The sequence below is a fragment of the Sapajus apella genome, unplaced genomic scaffold (genome assembly GCF_009761245.1).
Source record: "Sapajus apella isolate SASKATOON/1434 unplaced genomic scaffold, GSC_monkey_1.0 scaffold33, whole genome shotgun sequence".
In the NCBI taxonomy this organism is placed as follows: Eukaryota; Metazoa; Chordata; class Mammalia; order Primates; family Cebidae; genus Sapajus; species Sapajus apella.
This window is the reverse complement of record NW_022436973.1, coordinates 17,447,321-17,468,562: the sequence shown is the minus strand read 5'-3', so window position 1 is coordinate 17,468,562 and position 21,242 is coordinate 17,447,321. Positions and strand designations below refer to the sequence as shown.

The 21,242-nt window shown below is 36.1% G+C and overlaps 1 protein-coding gene across 2 annotated transcripts in view; it reads left to right on the top strand.

Annotated features, from left to right (window-relative positions):
• The window catches only part of PLCB1 (phospholipase C beta 1), a 757,711-nt gene that overhangs the window by 534,608 nt on the left and 201,861 nt on the right, over window positions 1-21,242 (top strand). For both annotated transcript variants that reach the window (XM_032295662.1, XM_032295663.1), the window contains exon 10: window positions 12,056-12,202. In XM_032295662.1, the coding sequence (XP_032151553.1) occupies window positions 12,056-12,202 (147 nt within the window). The remainder of the gene's footprint in view (window positions 1-12,055; window positions 12,203-21,242) is intronic.

Here is a 21,242-nt window from a genome sequence, read left to right as displayed (position 1 = left end):
TGAGCACTTACAAGTCAGGCACTGTTGTAAGTTCTAAATATCAGCAATGAACTAGAGAATCCCTGCTTGTCTGCTGGACTTCCCAAAGTGCCTGCATATTTTTGCTCAAGGCTCTCTTTAGCTGTGAGAGCCCCTTCTTCCCAAGGGTGCAGTTGACCAAAGGTACTGGGGAATTATCCCCGTTGAAGCAGCCCTCAAACAACAACTGATGGGACTTGGTATAAATACTCCAGCTCCTTCTCCCCTTAGGTGGGATCACCTTCACGTATATCTTCTGTCTCATTTCCTTCAAGGGAAACACAAACCAAGATACTTCGTCCTCATGAAACTCACAATCCTTGGAGGAAAAGACCAAAACTAATATATCAGCAAATACATGTATTAGAAGAATGACAGATGGTGACACATGCTATGAAGAAATATTAAACAGCATATGAGACATGAGAGATTGCTATTTGTATGGGCTACTCAGGAAAGGCTTCATGTTGTGGCAACATTTGAGAAGACTCTCAGTCCACTCAAAACATACCTCTTTCTTTCTCTCTCAATTTCTGTTTTGAAATAACCTAGAGTGGTGGCTAAACATTAAGACCCTTCTCTAGTGCCTGGGCATCAGAGAGGGAATCTGGTCCAAGCAAGCAGCCTGCATGGTCTCATTCTTTTTTGGTCTTGGTCATTGACCATCCATTTCATAACCACAGGCTCAGCCCCATCTTTGCCAGCCTTGGGTGGACCAAGGAGGAACTCCCTAAGGCTCAGGCCCATCTACTTAGACACTTCTGCTTCTATGGGTTCTGGCTTCTTGGGGATACCAGGGCTTGCAACTTTCTGGAGCACCTTCTGGGAACAGAGCCACACAGAGCTGCTTTCTTCAGAACATCAGATTGGTCTGGGGTTTCCCATAGACTTGAAAACAAGGAAGCCTTGGTATGAGAGTGTCCTCAGGACCAAGCAGAAAAATGTACCTTTTCATTCTTCCTTCTCTGCCATCCCTTCCTTCCCTGAGGCAAAAGGTCAAATGCTTTGTTGCTGCCTGTTTTGGAAAAGAGTAAGCGGGACTAGTGAAGGATAAAGGAGGAAATATGTCAACTTGCCAGTATGACAGAATTGAACACATGATTTATTTCATCACTTTAGAATTTAGTTCTAGAAGCCTCCTTAATTTTTTTTAATGTAATGGTATCATTTCTCTAGCAGTGTTTTGAATTCAAATTGCAACTTTACATGACAGACTTAGGGTATTACAAATCTGGACATAATTTCCTGGCAATTGAATCAAGTCATGACGGACACATCTGATGACCACCATGAGGGGTGTTGGACAAGTCACCAGTACTCAGCAAATCAAAGGTCAGATTGACTCAGTGATCACTCCCTTAGAAATATGGGGAGTTGACTGCTCCTCACACGCATCAGTGCACCTGTTCCACACAAGCAGCCTCGTGAGATTGGCAAGAAAAGCAAGAGATCCAAGCTACTTCCCAACTAATAAGTACCTGGGAGCTCAGGCTTCCTCTGTGGCTCTGACAGCACTCTACCTGGGAGAAGATATAGCATGGAAAATCTGACAGATCATCCATACAGTGCCATCTGTGGTGAGAGACTAATCACTGCATACTTTTCATTAGAAAAATCTAAAGAAAGCTAGGGAATCCCAGGATATGTCCCTGCCAGACAAAGCAGAAGACCTTCTGCTTTTCCCATCTGATTCAACATTACCTATAAATATTGAGATCAGAGATAAGGAATATAAGATCTGACTTTTAAACTTAACCAACAAAAATATCTGTAGTATGGTACAGTAGAAGAATCATGGAACTTCTGGATAAATATTGTAGATTGAACATACTCAACTAATTGAATGTTCTTGAAACCACACCAAAACTGCATTGAAAAAGACTTTTAAGGGCACAATCTGGCAAGGCTGAAGGATAATAGATACAGATAACCATTACATAATTTAGACATCTAGCTATATGTTTATAGCAGTTAACAGATCTGAGAACCTGATCATTGATCATCCACGTGAAAAACTAGAACCAGTCCAAGTTATTTTATAAAAACCTTAAAAGTCTCTTAGGCCAGATGTGGTGGCTCACGCCTGTAATCCCAGCACTTTGGGAAGCCGAGGTGGGCAGATCACCTGAGGTCAGGAGTTTGAGACCAGCCTGACCAACATGGAGAAACCTGGTCTCTACTAAAAATACAAAAATTAGCTGGGTGTGGTGGTGCATGCCTGTAATCTTAGCTACTCAGGAGGCTGAGGCAGGAGAATCACTTGAACCTGGGAAGCAGAGGTTGCAGTGAGCCAAGATCACGCCATTGCATCTAGCCTGGGCAACAAGAGCAAAACTCTGTCTGGAAAATAAATAAATAAAGTCTCAGAAATTGATGATGCTTGTTTCCTCTGGAAGTGGGATTCAAGATAGGTCATAAAACAAAAAGGATTCGTTGACAGCTACTTAAGGAACAGTCAGAACTACGACCTGAGAGACACTTTTTATTTATCTGTTCTTTGGAGTCAGGAAAACAGAGGTATGAGGATGACACAATTTCCGGATGAAAACAGGCTACAGTCCAGGCATGGTGGCTCACACCTATAATCCCAACACTCTGGGAGGCCAAGGCGGGCGGATCACCTGAGGTCTGGAGTTCGAGACCAACCTGGTAAAACCTCATCTCTACTAAAATTACAAAAATTAGCTGGGCATGGTGGCATGTGCCTGTAGCTACTTGGCAGGCTGCAGCAGGAGAATCACTTGAACCCGGGAGGCAGAGGTTGCAGTGAAGCAAGATAATCCCACTGTACTCCAGCCTGGGCGACAGAGCAAGACTCTGTCTCAAGAAGAAAAAAAAAAAAGAAAGCAGGCTACCATTTTGAAAGCAAGAAGCAAGTGATTGTGAGCATACCAAAAAAAATGCTGAGACCTCCTGCATTCTTCCCCAGTCTTGCCCTAGAATGCTGGCATCCAGACCTTCACTCTATCCTGGCAAGAGATTAGATAGTACTTCTCCCAAGACTCTAATCTGCCTAAGAGGAAAGACCTAAGGTTATCAATATTAGGGATTACTCTGAAAAAGACAAAGACAGGCACCTCTGCAGTGATGCCTTACCAACTCTCATACTTTTCAAGGCCAGCAAACATATGCAGAAATCTAATCAGTTTTTTAGTCTGCCAATTGTAAATACAAACAGATAATTAAATGTTACTTGACATATGAGGAAAACTTCCTTAAAAGGCAGGGAAAAAAGTAACTTTGTAGGAAATAATGACTATATAGTGAGAAGAATTCATCAAGGATACATATGTTATTAATGTGCATAGAAAAATAACCAGATACATTATGTCCGTAAAAAAGAACAAAATGCTAATTTTTTCAATAAATGTCAGAGAATATAAACTGGCTGTTAGACATTAAAATCAGGCAGCAGAAACAAAACACTCAGAAAAAAGGTGGAAATACAGTTGAGGAAATCATTTAGAGAGTGAAGCAAAAAAATTAGATGAAAGATTAGAGAGAAAATGTATAAAAGTTTAAAATCTGGCCGGATGCAGTGGCTCACACTTTGGAAGCCTGAGGCGAGCACATCACCTGAGGTCGGGATTTCAAGACTAGCCTGACCAACATGGAGAAACCCTGTCTCTACTAAAAATACAAAATTAGCCAGGCATGGTGGCACATGCCTGTAATCCCAGCTACTCGGGAGGCTGAGGCAGGAAAATTGCTTGAACCCGGTAGGAGGAGGTTGCGATGAGCCAAGATGGTACCACTGTACTCCAGCCTGGACAACAAGAGTGAAATTCCATCTCAAAATTAAAAAAAAAAAAAATAGAAACAATTTTTTAAAAAGTTTAAAATGCAGACAAATAATATTCCAGAATGAAAACACAGAGAAAATTATTACAATAATTCATAATTTTTTTCCAAACAGGACAACAGCTTTCAGTTGAAAGGCTTTAAAAGGTGCCCAGCACGGGGGATACGTAAACCTATGCCAGAGCACATCATTGTGAAATTTTAAGAAACAGGGACCAAAAGTGCTAGAAATTTCCAGAGGGACAAAAACCAAAACAAATCAGGCCACCCACCTGTTTTTAGGATGGTGAATCACAAAGTCTTCGAGCCTCTTCACAGAGCTAAAAGACAATGGAGCAAATTTTTCCACAAAAACCTTTTTTGAAAAAAATCAAATCCAAAATACTGTGCCCAGAGACACTGGCAATTAAGTGTGCAAGTGTAAAGAAGCCACCATTTTTACCAATGGGTGCAGCAAACCACCATGACACATGTATACCTATGTAACAAACCTGCACTTTCTCCACATGTACCCCAGAACTATAAATATATATATATTTATATATATTTATATATATATATATTTATTTATATATAAATGTATATATTTATATATATATTTTTAAGTATAATAAAAATAAGCCAGTTTTAGACATACAAGGCATGTTAAGAAACTTAACATTCATGAACTCTTCTCAGGAAGCTACTGACAAATGTGCTTCAACTAAAACAAAAAAAATTAACAATGAAACGGGAAGACATGGTATAAATAAAAGAGATTTAGCATGAAATAGAAGTGAAGAAAACAGAAATTAATCAGTCTAGATTAGAGCAGGTAAAAGCCTCCAGAAAAGACTTCAAGAGAGTCTAACCAAGAGAATACTTGTTATATTTGAACATATTGCAAAAACATTTAGATAACTGGTAGATTATCTAAATTTAGATAATCTACCAGTTATCTAAATGTTTTTGCAATATGTTTGGAGTTGGACTGGAGATATATGCAAAAATTAAGCAAATGACAAAATCAGATCATTATTAACTATATAGGAAATAAAAAATTGTGTATGAAGATAAAAATAATTGTTAGGTTACTGTATGACTCAGCCCTGAACTGACTGTGTAGTCATGATAACATAAACACTGAACACTGTAACTAAATTATAGTATAACAAACTCTGAAGAATAGGAGTAATGTATACATGTACTGCAGGAGTAGAGATAAGAAAGAGCAATATTCTCATCTTTCATGGTGGTAAGTCAAAAATAGCAATACATATATATTATTTTGAGATACAGAAGTAAACACCAAAAGCTTCCACTAAAATATTTGAAAGTGTTTGCTTCTAAGTAAGGAGACATTAGGCAACGTGTTTCTACTAACTGTCCTAGTAAAAGTAGTGCTGGACAACAGCCATAGAATAATTCTAAATTTAGCAGATAACCCTTGGCTTCTCGACCATGTTGTTTTTCTTATACTTGTTTCCTACAGTGGTGTCTGCATATCAAGAGCAAATTACATAGGTGGATTCTTAGCTCCTCTTGGTGACTTCACACACTGGCCGCACTCAGCCCTTACCTACTCTTGTTTCTAAACTCAGCTCATCAGCAATCAAAGCTGACTGATTTTTCTTCATCTTCTAACAGATTTGGGCAGCAGAATGGTATAAGGGAAACTGGAGCAGAACTAGATCAACATGAATTGCTTCTTTCAAAAGAGTTCTGAAATTTACATCCACAAGAAGGTTCTTATCTGGCCAACATGAAATTAGTGTGTTTGTTCACTGTGTGGGCTGCAGCTCCAAACTGTTTAGTGTTATATGCACTAAGAACGACACTAAATCAATAGAAACCTGAATTGATCAGCAACAGGAATCAAGGAAGAATTTTATGTGTCATGTTTTTAAGTTCTTGAAAGACAAGGCTCTGATGGGCACATCCCTGGTTATTTCCAACTCTTGGCATATAGAGTTTTACCCTCAGTAAAAATGTGTTCATCAGTAACCACCAGCAAGGAGTGCCCCAGCTCCAGGCTGCGTTCAAAACAACTTGCTGTTCCTGGAGACATAGGAGCTGAAAGCATCTTCTCCCAAGTACCTGGAACAGGAGAGTCAACCCAGAATGTCTCCTTAAAAGTAGATATTTAGAAGCCAATAGATAAAGGGATCAGAACCTGAGAATATGAGAGGACCATTCCACAATGCTCTTCTAGACCAGTCTTCCTTTCTATTCTCCAGGACTTCCTTTACTGGATACAGATCTTTCTCATTCTTAATTATTCGAAGGCCCATGGTATGGCCCTGGGTGTAGAGGAGGCATTGGAGTAGCCCATAGCCCACTAAATACTCAAGGGCCTTTGTCTGGACTTGCAAGCATGATGACATCCAGCAGAGTGTCACTGGATACACTGCAGGGTTTTAAAGCATGATTTTAAAGCATTTCTGGAAAGTATCATTACATCATAGCAGAATTTTGAATCGACATCTTTGTGACATCTTTAGGAGCATGGTTTTTTCCATTCCTTGAGGAATTTACATTTTTCCTGCTTCAGCTGGAAGTGGTATAAACACCATGTATGTTAAATGCAGTTACATGGATGACATGTCCAATTGGAAGTGTACTGATCTATTACTCAGAAAATACGTAAGGGAATTTATTTTTAGCCTTTGTCAGCTAACCTTATCCTTCTGAACTCAACTTCTCTTTCTGGTGGTTTTACTTCAGAAAATAGTAGCATTGCTTTTATTGTGGTTGGTGTTTTATAATCTCACTCAAATATGGGACATTTTGTTTTACTTTAGTTAGAAATAATTCCTAACATATTAGCCTGATTGAATTCATAGACTTTTAGAGCTAGAGAAGACTGAGGCATCCATAAGGTTTACTCATCCTATGATTAAGGAATTTGTCCCTGACCAATTACCACTGGAAGACATCCATGCAAGAGTGGAAGAAAACTGGATTTCTTGTGCTGTTACAATTTGTTTAGAAAAGCAATGTGGGTTCTTAATCTTAATTCTTTCATTCTTCTGTGTGTCTCGGGAGACCAGAAAGAAAAATTGTAAATTTTTCACAAACAGTGCAAGTTTGATAGAAAGGGACTGGTTCCTGTAAGTCAATGGCGACAGTAATATTCCAGCTGAAGGTTATATGGAAGGAAAATCTTCAGAATTTGTTCTCTGCTCTCAAGTCCTTACTAGTCAGAACTATCTTTTAGGCTAATTAATTATGACAAAACATCTGTATTTTTTCAAGTAAACTCCTGACCCCTTAGCTGACACCTACAAGATTACACACTGACTGCTCTTTATCCTTACATTTTATTGGCTTTCCTTGACTTTGACATATCTCTGCCTAACTATTCAATGTATCAGAAATTTTCAGCATTTGCTCCTTCTGTTAGCAAGGCAAAGCTTTGGGATTGAAAAGTTGATCCCTGGAATCTTCTCACTTGCAGTCTGCAATCATTTTCTACCCGACCTGCCCTTCAAACTGAATCTTCATCCTTATTCAAGGTTAGGTAAATTACTTCACTAGGGATTTTTAAATTCTTTAATATAATCATAAATAATCCTTACACTCACTCACCAAACTATTATTGTTTACTGACTTTAATCTATACTAAAATTACCTTAAAATCTTTTTTTCCAGTGAGGTAATAGAAGTAGAGAAAATAACCAAAAAGTTATGGTTTAATTGACCTGTAGGATATTAACTAGTCCGTATTCAATTTAGCAATATCTGTCTAGGTTGTGTTTTTGATTTTTGGTTTATTTGCTTGGTTTTTGTTGACAAAAATATACAAACACATATATGTGTGTATGTATGTATATATGTACATGTATATATGTGTGTTATATACATGTGTTTTATATATGTATATATGCATATGTGTATATGTATATGTATATATGTGATATACATGTGTTATATATACACATATATCTGTGTATGTATGTATACATATGTATGTGTGTTTTATATAGATATATAATTATATATTGTAATTATATGTATAATTATATGTATACATAATATACATATATATGCATATATAATATATACATATATAATATATACATAAAGTATTTTATATAGATATAAAACACACATATGTATATATATTATAATTCTATATATATACACATATGTAAGTACTTGGGAAAAGTACCAGGTGCTTGGGAAAATATTTTTTATATATATATAAATATATATATATATATAAAATTAGTGTCTCATAGCCTCCTTTGACCTGGCTTTGACATCTTCTGGCTTCCTCAACAATGGATTAAATAAAACTTGGATACACATTCTTTGCATGTTATACTTGACCTTAATTATAATATCTTCATTTGAGGATGACCAGTATATGATGTGTATACCCTCACTTTTCTATCCGTACCCAAGACAGACGTCAAAAGTAATCAGAGGCATTGTTCGGAATCTTTCTCAACACAAGCACCCAGAAGACATTAACAATAAATGGGAATTGGAACTAAAGTTAAAATTCGTTTGTCATTTCTTTCCTATTGGCCTATGTAGCTTTTTTCTTGGTTTTAAAAGTTGCTGAACAAACCAAAGGATGTTTATTGTTGCACTTCATAACTGCAGGGTAACAGTTACAAACTGACAGCCTCTGGGTCAAATCCAGCACCATTGTATTAGCTTGCACAGTCATTTTATTGCTATGATATGCATGTGTTTACAAGAAACATACACCTGCCAGTTTTCCATACCCCGTGACTCCCCCAGTATGCATATTCATCCAGCAGTTACATTACTTTCCTTTCTGGACCCTGAAGATACATACATTTGCTGCCTGCCTTCTAAGGAACTGCTATAGTTAGAGATTGAGTTGTATGAAATTGCCTTTTGCATAAGTTAAAAACAGTAAATATTACAAATTTCATATCATTTGACCTAATCAGAATGTAAGAATCAAACAAAATAGTGCTGTCTTTAGTGATCTTCCAGTTTCAAAACAATTTATTTTCTATTTTGAATCACAATAATAATCCAAAAGAAGTGGTGAGTTAGTACCCACTGTGCACAAAGCATCTAGTAGACACCAGGTACGACAAAGATACATGCACACTCAGCTTTTAGAGGTGCTCATGCCTGAGTTTCAATGGGTGAATGACCTTGTTTTCTATTGGACAGTGAGCTCTTTGAAGGCTGAAGCGGCATTTTGCTGTGCTTTATTTTTCTGTGAATTTATCATGTGATAGATGTTCAATAAAGCTTTGTAAAATTAGTGAAAGGTAAAGAGATAGGGGAGAAGGTAAGGAAATAGGGAAAAAAGGAGGAAGGGATTCCAGTGTGAAAAGCATCTGCCCAAGCCCAGCGCAGTGACCTGTAACCTCAGAACTTTGGGAGGTTGCAGTGGGAGGACTGCTTGAGAACAGGAGTTCAAAACCAGCCTGGGAAACACAGGAAGACCCCTGTCTCTACAAAGCAAACAAACAAAAAATTACCTGGGCGTGGTGGTGCATGCCTGTGGTCCCAGCTACTTGGGAGGTTGAGGCAGGAGGATATTTTCCAAGCCCAGGAGAAAGGTTCTTCTTTTATGAAACAGCTTCTCTCATCAAAAGAGCCAAAACAAACTTTGTTTCCAATTTTTTATTCTTGGACAATAGTAAAAGCAATTTAGCTATCGAGTTTCCAGAACTTGGGAAAAGTAATCATCAGTCACCTTGAGAAATTTATTAAATGTGAAAAGATTTTTACTGTGGTAAATAATCAGTGCTAGCTTTGTCATTTACAGATGACACATCTCTTACCAATCAAGAATAAATAATGTTTAAATCAGTAAAAATTAGAATTGTTAGGTATCATATTTTTACTGATAGGTTAGGCAATAAGGGTGAAGGGAAGGAAAACAGATACTTTTATATATCATGGGGAAAGTCAATTGCTAGGACTTTAACAGAAATGAAATTGGTTATGTGAATCATAATCCTCAAAACTATGCATAGTCCTTGAATCAGAAATTCTATTTTTGGGAATTCATCCAAAAGAAATAATTAAGTATTTATACAAAGATTTAACCATCAGAGTAGTCAAGCCAATGTCATTTATACTAGTAAAAAAAATTAGAAACAACTTTAATGACCAATGATAATAGAATATTACACTGCTATATTTTATGACATATAAAATAGATATGACATAAAATATAGTTGCATATTTTATATGGTATAGTTATTTATCTGAATGGAACTTATTTTTACATAAAAATATTCATAATCAGTTATACAAAGGCTACTTAATTATATATATATAATTATGTATATGTGTGTATATGCATGATTACAACTTCATAAAAGAATTATACACATACAGTTATTTTTTCTGATAAAATTATTTTTATTCAGAAGTAAATATAAATATGTATATAAAATACAAAACACTGGTTTTGAAAAATCAGAGATTATAATATATTAGCTGTATTTTTTGATATAAGCAAATAAAAACATTTGGTGTGAAAATTAAAATTATCTTACAAAGAAAAAATAGTCATACTTTAAATACATTGTAGCATTAGAAAATTCCTGTTTCAGAATCTTCTGTCACTGGTAATGTAAACCTTTAGACACAACCACAATCATAATTTCAAAATTCTCTAGAGCTTATTTCCTCTGTAACATATTTATCATAGTAATCTATAATTATGCTGTTACCATAATGAAGGGTACTCCAGTTTGCTTTTCTATTGGCACAATATAATTTTGTAATGTAAACATAAATTTGATCATATTTAAATATGACTATCTTACAAATGTATAAAGCTGTAGAATTTTGATTGTGAACACGTGGGTATTTTTCTGGAAGCAGACACACCAATATTTTAACAGTAGTTATCTCTGAAAGAAAAGTTAGGGATGTTCAAATCAAGTTTTATTTTTCCTCTCTGTTTATCTCATTTCCCAGTTTTTCTTTAATCAACATATTCCACTTTTATAGTAATAAAAACTTTTTCAAGAAGATAAAAAGGAAATGCTACCCTCCAACATTTATTGGCAACATCTTTGCTACCCCCAAGTGTGCTGTTGTTTTGAAATTGTGATTGTCAAGATTGAAGAAACAAATTGAAGTGATAGACCAAAATAGTTAAGATGATTCTATGTATCTATGAAGATTATTGTGATAAAGAATTGTCTCAATACATGTATCAAAATATCTAGTTGTACACCTTAAATACATAGTTTATTTTCTATTATACTGCAATAAAGTTGACCAAAGAATTTTGTCAATATTTGATATTAGTCAATTCAGAAAGGTTACAACATAGAAAAATTTCTAAATAGAATCTGAGCAAACTAAATTAGATGTGTCATATTTCTTCCACTTGAAGTAAAATCATTCTTAATATGAAATTTCAAGATCTTTTTTCATGAGCATTCAAATTTTTATTTTTAGGAAAGAGTCATTTGTGGGCATCTTTATATTCTGTTTCAGAGAAAAATATAATTATTTGAAAACACATTATTTCAAATAATAAAACCACTTGTAAATAATTTATTTTTTATTTTGAAGAAGGGGTCTTGCTCTGTTGCCCAGGTTGGAGTGCAGTGGTACAATCTCAGCTCACTACAACCTCCATCTCCCAGGTACAAGCAATTCTCCTGCCTCAGCCTCCTGAGTAGCTGAGATTGCAGATGCCTACCATGCCTGGCTAATTTTTGTGTTTTTAGTAGAGATGGGATTTCACCATGTTGGCCAGGCTGGCTCAAGCTCCTGACCTCAAGTGATCTGCTCACCTCAACCTCCCAAAGTGCTGGGCTTACAGTCCACTTGTACATAATTTTGATTATAAAGTAACATATATCAATAAGAAGAAAAATTGAAAAATTATCCCAAATTCTATCACACAGAGATAAGCACTGATAACATGTTAGTGTCCATCCATAAGTTAATACCCAGTCTTATATTGGAAAACAGGTGGTTGGTATTCAGTTATTTAAATCCCCTGAAAAGTTGGTGGGGCTCCTGTAACTACATTTTTTCTCTACTATCTGTGACATTTGGAAATAATCATAGTTTCCTACAGCAGCCACAATTCCATTTTAGCATGGATAAATAAGAGTGTAACATAATCCTACACTCTTATTTATCCATGCTAAAATGGAATTGTGGCTGCTGTCTTCTACCTTGCACATTACCAGAGACTTCTGTGAAAACAAACAAACAAAAAAGAGGCAACTTGATACCGATAAAAAGAATGCATTCACATCCTTTCTAACTTCATATGCTCCAGGACAGATATCAGTGGATGGGTTCATGCGCTATCTGAGTGGAGAAGAAAATGGAGTCGTTTCACCTGAGAAACTGGATTTGAACGAAGACATGTCTCAGCCCCTTTCTCACTATTTCATTAATTCCTCGCACAACACCTACCTCACAGGTATGAATTTTCTAGTTCTTTGTTACTTCAGCCAGTCTCATCAAATTTCACCAATCTCTACCTTCTGATGTTCAGAAGTTGAAGTGTCTTTTCTTCCATTTCCTGTGACATGCCTCTGAGAACTCCCAGGTCCACCACCAAAGCCTCCCGCCTCCCATGAACAGTCATATCCACATGCGTGTGAAGCATATTTCTCCATAGTCTAAGTTTTCGAGTCTTCTAAAATGCAACCATGGCTGACATTTTCAGACCAATGGGATTTTTCTGTAACTGATCTTATTCTTCAATATACTCAAGCCATGTCCAGTCCTACCCAGTTCTCTGGGCTGTGTTCATCTACGTGAGGGCTCGGAAGTTCTTCATAACTTCTGAAGTCATTAAGAATTAAGTGGCCAGGCATGGTGGCTCATGCCTGTAACCCCAGCACTTTGGGAAACCTAGGTGGGCTGATCACCTGAGGTCATGACTTCGAGACCAGCCTGGCCAACATGACAAAACCCTGTCTCTGCTAAAAATCCAAAATAAATCAGCCAGGCATGGGGTGTGCCTGTAATCCCAGCTACTTGGGAGGCTAAGGCAGGAGAATCAATTGAACCTGGGAGGCAGAGGTTGCACTCAAGCCTAGGTGAAAAAAATGAAACAATTTAAAAAAAAAAAAAAAAAAAGAATTAAATAATTGCTCTTTGTTCAAGGTAGGACAGGGTTTTAGACAAAAACAAGCTGACCTGTGAATGACAACTTATACTTTATTGTAAATATCATAATGAAATAGGAGAAAACAAAACTATGTTTTGTAATCTGATCTTAAATTAAGCATTGACTCATTTGGCAGTCTGGTGAAGTGTATGCACCCTTCTCAGAATGCAAAATGCATAAATTAAGTACCTAGAATTAAAAAGGAAATAAATATTTTTATAAAATGTTATGATATATAACTGTGTATATCTCTGCATTAACACAATTTAAAATAAGTTTATTGTGGTAATTAGAATATGATATACAAATCTTGCTAGTGACTTGTAAACTACATACTTAACTGAAGAGAATGTTAAATTTTATGTAGAGGTTAAAATTAAAACTGTAATCATTTTTTCTCATCCAAGTTCAAGGAGATTCATGGAATATCACGTTAAGAGTCTAGATCTTTGACAGATAAAATTCAAAAAAGTATAATTTTTAAAATATGAGCACATTATAGAATCTTGCATTTATCTTATATTTAGGACCACAAAGCTCAAAAATACTTAAATGTGTGTCTGGTTGAATTTTTGGGTATTGTATGTGATTTTGTTTACTTGGAAGTCACAATAGAGAGTAGATTTTTTTACTAATAATCTTTTGAGTCCAAAATACCTTCCAACTGATGTGTTTATATTCATTACATTCTATTTTATTTATCATATAATAAATGAGTCAGTAATACCAAAATGATTGAATGACAACACTAATTGGATATACATTCTATTTTTTCACCTTCTTTCAGAATATGTCAATTTTTCCCTTTCTGCATATCACTGTGGTTTTCAGATTTTATGTGCGTTCATTCAATCACAGCCACCATTCTCCTTTTGAGAGACTAAATTGTGTCAACTTTGGTTAGTAGGAGCCATTTTTAGGCTGTCATCTGTGTCCTCTTGACATGACCTATTAATCTTTAAAAGTGTCCTGGCACTTAAAGATCTTCTAGACTTATCTTATTCCTTTCTGCTTCAGAAATGGAATCAGACTTTTCCCCAGTAAGTCCTGGTTCATTTTGATGGGAAGGAAAAAGTATGAGTAAAAGCAATTTGGACCCTGAACATTGTCTGGAGGGTTTCAGTAAACAAAGGAAGAGAAGATTTTTTTCTCTAAGGCATGAGTTCACATAAACATTTCTACTTCTACCTACCAACTTAAATTCTTTTTTTTTTTTTGAGACAGAGTCTTGCTCTGTTGCCCAGGCTGGAGTACAGTGGCGTGATGATAGCTCACTGTAGCCTTGATCTTTTTGTCTCAAACAGTCCTCCCACTTCAGCCTTCTTAGTAGCTGAAACCAGAGGCATGTGTCACCACGCATGGCTAATTTTTTATTCTTGTACAGATAGGGTCTCTCTGTGTTGCCCAGGCTGGTCTCAGACTCCTGAGCTCAAGCAGTCCTCCTGCCTCAACCTCCCAAAGTGCTGGGATTAAAGGCATGAGCCACTGTGCCTGTCCCCAGTTTAAATTCTTTTTTTTAATATTATTTTTCCATAAGTTCTTGGGGTACAGGTCGTACTTGATTACATGAGTAAGTTCTTTAATGGAGATTTGTGAGATCCTGATGCACCCATCACCTGAGCAGTAGACACTGCACCGTATTTGTTGTCTTTTATCCCTTACCCTGCTCCCAAGTCCCCAAAGTCTATTGTATCATTCTTATGCCTTTGCTTCCTCATAGCTTAGCTCCCACATGTCAGTGAGAACATAGGATATTTGGTTCTCCATTCCTGAGTCACTTCACTGAGAAAAATAGTCTCTAATCTCATCCAAGTCATTGCAAATGCTGTTAATTCATTCCTTTTTATGGCAGAGTAGTATTCTATCATATACACATACCACAGTTTCTTTATCCACTCATTGATTGATGGGTATCTTGGTTGATTCCACAATTTTGCTATTGTGAATTGTGCTGCTGTAAGCATGCATGTGCAAGTGTCTTTTTCAAATAATGACTTTTTTTCCCTCTGGGTAGATACCCAATAGTGGGATTGCTGGATCAAATAATAGTTCTACTTTTAGTTCTTTAAGAAATCTCCATAGTGTTTTTCATGGTGGTTGTACTCGTTAACATTCTCACCAGCAGTGTAGAAGTGTTCTCTGATCACTGCATCCATGCCAAAATCTACTGTTTTTTGATTCTTAGATTATGGCCATTCTTATAAATGAGTAAGGTGGTGTCACACTGTGGTTTTGATTTGCATTTCCTTGACCATTAGTGATGTTGAGCATTTTTTCATATGTTTGTTGATCATTTGTATATCTTCTTTTGAGAATTGTCTATTCATGTCTCACTTTTTGATGAGTTTTTTTTTTTTTTCTTATTGATTTGTTTGAGTTCGTTGTAGATTCTGGATATTAGTACTTTGTCAGATGTATAGATTGTGAAGATTTTCTCACACTCTGTGAATTGTCTGTTTACTCTGCTGACTGTTCCTTTTGCTGTGCAAAAGGTCTTTAGTTTAATTAGGTCCCAACTATTTATCTTTGTTTTTGTTGCAATTGCTTTTACCCAAAAGCAATTTTTGGTCATGAAATCCTTGCCTAAGCCAAAGTCTAGAAGGGTTTTTCCAATGTTATGCTCTAGAATTTTATAGTTTCAGGTCTTAGGTTTAAGTCCTTAATCCATCTTGAGTTGATTTTTGTATAAGGTGAGAGATGAGGATCCAGTTTCATTTTCCTTTATTAGCTAGCGAATTATTCCAGCACAATTTGTTGAAAAGGGTGTCCTTTCCTCACTTGGGTATGTTTTTGTTTGCTTTGTTGAAGATGAGTTGGCTACAAGTATTTGGGTTTATTTCTGGGTTCTCTATTTTGTTCCATTGGTATATGTGCCTATTTTTCCACCAGTACCACACTGTTTTGGTGACTATGGCCTTAAAGTATACTTTAAAATCAGGTAGTGTGATGCCTCCAGATTTGTTCTTTTTGCTTAGTCTTGCTTTGGCTATGTGGGCTCTTTTTTTGTTCCATATGAATTTTAGAATTGTTTTTTATAACTCTGTGAAAAATGATGGTGGTATTTTGATGAAGATTGTGTTGATTTTGTAGATTGCTTTTGGCAGTATGGTTATTTTCACAGTATTGATTCTACCCATCCATGAGCATGGAATGTGTTTCCATCTGTTTGTGTCGTCTATGATTTCTTTGAAGAGTGTTTTGTAGTTTTTCTTGTAGAAATCTTTCAGCTCCTTTGTTAGGTATGTTCTTAAGTATCTAAAATTTTTCCAGCTATTGTAAAAGGGTTGAGTTCTTAATTTGATTATCTGGTTGGTCACTGTTGGTATATAGAAGAGCTACTCTGTACATTAATCTTGTATCTGGAAACTTTGCTGTATTCTTTTATCAGTTCTAGGAGCTTTCTAGAGAAGTCCTTAGTGTTTTCAAGGTAAACAATCATATCATCAGCACACAGGAACAGTTTGACTTCCTCTTTACCAGTTTGAATGCCCTTTATTTCTTTCTCTTGTCCAATTGCTCTGGCTAAGACTTCCAGTACTATGTTGAAGAAGAGTGATGAGAATGGGTATCCTTGTCTTATTTCCATTCTCAGGAGGAATTCTTTTAACTTTTCCCCATTCAGTATTATGTTGGCTGTGGGTTTTTCATAAATGGCTTTTATTACATTAAGTTATGCCCCTTGTATGCTGATTTTGCTGAGCTGTGCTCTCTTTAGTAATATTGATACCTAATAGATTATATATACTAACTCATTTGCTTTACTGACAACCTAATAATCATATTAAGAAATTTTTCAATATTAATACAAATAGTAAAACTACAGAATGTAGTTCAAATTTGTATATGCAGTTTTTAAATTGTATTTCACTAAAAATTACAATGAAATTAATTTCTTCTAAGTCATTCATGCCTTTCCAATGTATAGCTTGGTAAACACAGATGTGGTAGAAAATTTGACTCCATTGTGTGAGGCTAGTTTAAATTTGAGGGTGTTGGCATATTAATGTCTGATCAGACTAAGAAGGGTATGTGACACTTTCAGCTATTAGGAAATATAAGCATTTATTATTTTATGAAGAAAGAATCTAATAGCTGTCTCCAAATTTCTTTACGATGGTTTTGTATCACCACCATCTGATTTATTTACCTGGTTTCTGATCAATTATCTCTTCAACTATTTAATTTCTAGTGCTATTAGAATACACATATTTTCAAATGTTCAGTTTTTTAAACTATGCTAACTATGTTAAATTGTATTCTCATCTAAGGGATTTTGTTGTTGTTGTTGTTTTTTATCTTGCTCCCTTTTCTGAGCTCTGTATTATTATAGTAAGGTTTGCATTAGATAAGCCTGTAATCACCAAACCTGGTTCTTCTTGCCTGTTGCCAAGTAAAAACCAATACATGGAGAACAGCAGGTGTTACAGAAGAGAAATTTTACTTGTTGCAAGGCAGCTGAGAAGAAGGATGGGACGTATTTCTCAAAACAGTCTCTCTGAGAATTCAGAGGCTAGGATTTTTAAATGATAGTTAGGCAGGTGGGGGTTGTAGAGGTTAGAGAATGGGGAGTGCTGATTGGTTGAGTCAGGAAAGAAATGACATGGGGGTCAAAGCTGTCTTCTTGGACTTAGTCCCTGGAAGAAGTTGAGTCTGTTTCTTTTCTTGGCATGGGTCACTGGATGTGTGACACCAGTTGGTCCATGAAAATGCAAGGTCTGAAAAATACCTCAAACACCAGCTTTAGATTTTATAATAGTGATGTTATATATAGGAGCAATTAGGGAGGTTACAAATCTCATGAACTCAGTCCTGAGCCATAATTCCAACCTTGTGGTCAATTTGTTGGTTTTACAAAAGTTGTTTTTGTCCCCAGGCAAGGAGGGGATTAGTTTTGGAAAGGTACTGTTGTCATCTTTGTTTTAAAATCAAACTATAGACTAATTTCCTCCCATAGTTATCTTGGCCTATGCTCAGGAATGAACAAAGACAGTTAGTTTGCGAGGTTAGAAGCAAGATGGAGTCAGCTCTGTCAGATTTCTTGCACTGTCATAATTTTTGCAAAGGCAGTCAAATCTACATTCTCACAATATTACTTTGCCCCAGTATCAGTCATTTATTTTCCTGCAAGGAAATTAAGGAGAATTCCATTTAATTAGGAAAAACAACTATACAAAAATATAGATACAGGCTCTTGAAGTTTTGCCTGAAATGCTGTTTTGACCTGTGGGTCAAAATTTGGTTTTATGTCACGTATTATTGGTAGAATCATTGTTTTAATTACAGATGAAAGTAATGTAGAAGTCCTATTTCTCAGAAGCCTTTGGATAAACTCAGATTTCTATGATATAAACATTCAAGCTACCCCAAACCAATTAAGATTATTATAAAATAAAAATATAACCAATGCCTAACTCAATAGAATCCAATTAAATTTTTTAACTAATCTCTAGAAAATAATTTATTTTTTGTACTTTAAAGCCATTTTCCAAACAAGTAGAAACTGTGTCTATAGAAACATTATTTCATACAAAGAGTGATTGGTGGAAAAAAGAAAGTTATCCTATTCAAATGAGTTTAAGGAATGCTAGGTGCAAACAAAGATTAGTACTTACCATAATGTGTTTTGAATATAAGATGAAAGGATCAGAGTCTTGCAGCCATTACCTCTTCATCCTTCTTGTTACCAACCAACTTATCTTTGTGGAGCATTTTAAGAACTAATATTTCTGAAAGATGTTATCTAAATCCAAACAAGAAGAATTTCAATATTCAGGATATTTTCTTTGAGCATCCAAAAGGATTGTAAAAATTAAATATACAGAGTGAAAACCAATGAGTTTAGCAATGCATTATTACTATATCTATTCCTCTGCTCATTACTGCCCCTTTGTTGAATATCAAAATGCCCAGAAGGAAAAATAAATTGGATCATTGAGAGAAATCGATGCAATGAATAAGTTGGCTTTTAATTATCATGGTCACTTTTTGGATTTTGGATGATTTTGGCAGTAACCCTAATAGTGACTATGTTTTAAAGTATTGTTTTTCCTTTAGAAATCCACCCTTATGACTCAAGAAAATAAAAATTCTCCCAGGAAGAAACAGTATGGAGTAAATTCAACCTATACTTGTGCACCTCTTCATAAACCTCCCCATACTCGAAACCATTTGGGAGATAAAGACTTCAGAAAGACTGCAAAAGCAAAATAGTCTATCTCAGGATAGTTAATATCTTCATTTAGATAAGAAAGAACCCATTAGATTTGAGGGTTTTGCTATCCTCAATACTCTGATGAATTAAATTATCTGACTGAATGTTTCTGATAATCATTCAGCTCCTCTCTTCATGTGTAAGTTCTTAGCTGCAGAAAAGTTCTAAAAATGATTCAAGACCTAGCTGTGCCCTTGCCAGTCATCTGCTACCAACCCAGACTTTGAGCATCCCTTCTGTCTTCCCCGTCTCTCCCACTCAGTTAGCCTTTAGCATATGCAACCTCTAATCATTTGCTTTTGGTTTAAAGCACATACAGACCTAAGAAAGTTGGGTGGTAGAATGGAAAGAAGGTGAGCTAAGGAAATAAACAGGGCCCAGTTTGAAATGGCCTTTAAGTGAATGACATACTTAACTCTCCTGAGCCTTGGTTTCTTTGTTTGTAAAACTGAGATAAATTAAAACATCCAGGGTCCTTGTGGCTGAAAGTAATAGTCTGCTATTATTTAATGGCTTAAAGATTTAAGCTGTGTATTGGCTCACACAGCAAGACACCCAGAAGCAGAGTGGTTGAGGGTTGGTTAAATAAGGAATTCATTCCTATCAAGGAAGACCCAGGTGCCTTCTATCTTTTTGGTCCCCTTATGATTTCGTGATGATTGTGCACCCTAGGTGTTACTTCCCTGTGAATCAGGATCCACCAAGGGCATGGCGGAAGTTCTTGTGACCCTTCTAAGAGTGAAGAAAATGTTCCTAGTAGTTCCCTGACAAACCCCCACCTCCATCCCCTCAATCTGGTAGCTATTCTTTATGCCATGTTATATATAGCTCAGAGTCACACCACACAGCAATGCCCACATTAATTGCTAACATGGCCATGGAACTACCATGACTGATTGAAAAGAATCAAGATTTACCCCATGGTTTCAGAGAAGACCCTGAAGTATATCAGAACCTAGATAAAATATTTTATTGGCAAGGAAAAAGAGAAAGAAGAGACAGAAAGCAACCAGAAGTGTAAGAATTGGAAGAGATTTATATTTTCCTCCCTACCTAGATGGTAAGGGTTAAAGAATATGTCTCATGTCATTTTCATATCCCCAGTAACCAGTATTTTGCCTCCCACAGAAAATGTTTTGGGGAATATGTACAAACACATAACAGTGAAGCTCCTATAATCAGTAAGGCATATGCTTGAAGTTGTTTTCTCAAGAGTGGAAATAACTTTGGGCTCTTCCATAGATGCTTTGTCTCCTAAGCCGTCTCATGTCAATTTGCTCTGTGTTCAAGAGGGCACCATGGTTTCACTGGGGCAACAGGCAGATACCAATTAAGGGAGAGATCAGATCCAATGGATGCATCTAGAGATGGTCAAGACAAATAATACATTCTGTGCATTTTGGACAGTTTCTTCAGGTGTAGCCATGAGATTATATGCCCTGAAGGGCTGGCATAGCATTGAAAGCAAGGAAATATAGTCCTCATCTCCATCTATTCAAGGGGACAATGACTATTGAAGAATGCCACTGACTTAAAAAATAGATCACATTCTGGAACCTTCTTACCCTGGAGGTTGAAGGGAAGACATTAATGATAAATATAAAAACAGGCAATTAATCATCAGCCACTGCAAGAAGAGAAATTCTTCAGAAGCTTGTGTTAATAGAGGGACTGCTATTTTTGATCTTCTGTTTTTCTTCTATCCCTGGATGCCTTGGGTAATCTGAGACAAAGCTCAAGGGAATGTAACCAGCCACCCAAAATGAATGCAGTCAAGTGAGAAGTTGCAGAGCTGTGACTCGAGGCAGTATTATGAATTACTCTGAGAAGGAGCTTCAGCTCCCAAGTTCAATCATGGGCTTGGAATGTATTCCAGAGGGTGTTCAGAGCCAGGGAGAAATGATGTCAAATACTAGTTTCAGAAATACCAAGGGTTGAATGACTTATGATATGCCACTAATATCAACCTCCAGCGATCCTCTAGCCCCAGGAGATATATTTATTGAATATATTCAAATGGAGATATAATTGGTAGATGAGATGTAATAATGAGGCGTTAAGAATTTTAGGGAACAAAAATAAATCAGCTTTGAGGCTTAAGGCAGAAAAGGAGATAATAACAGAGAATATGAA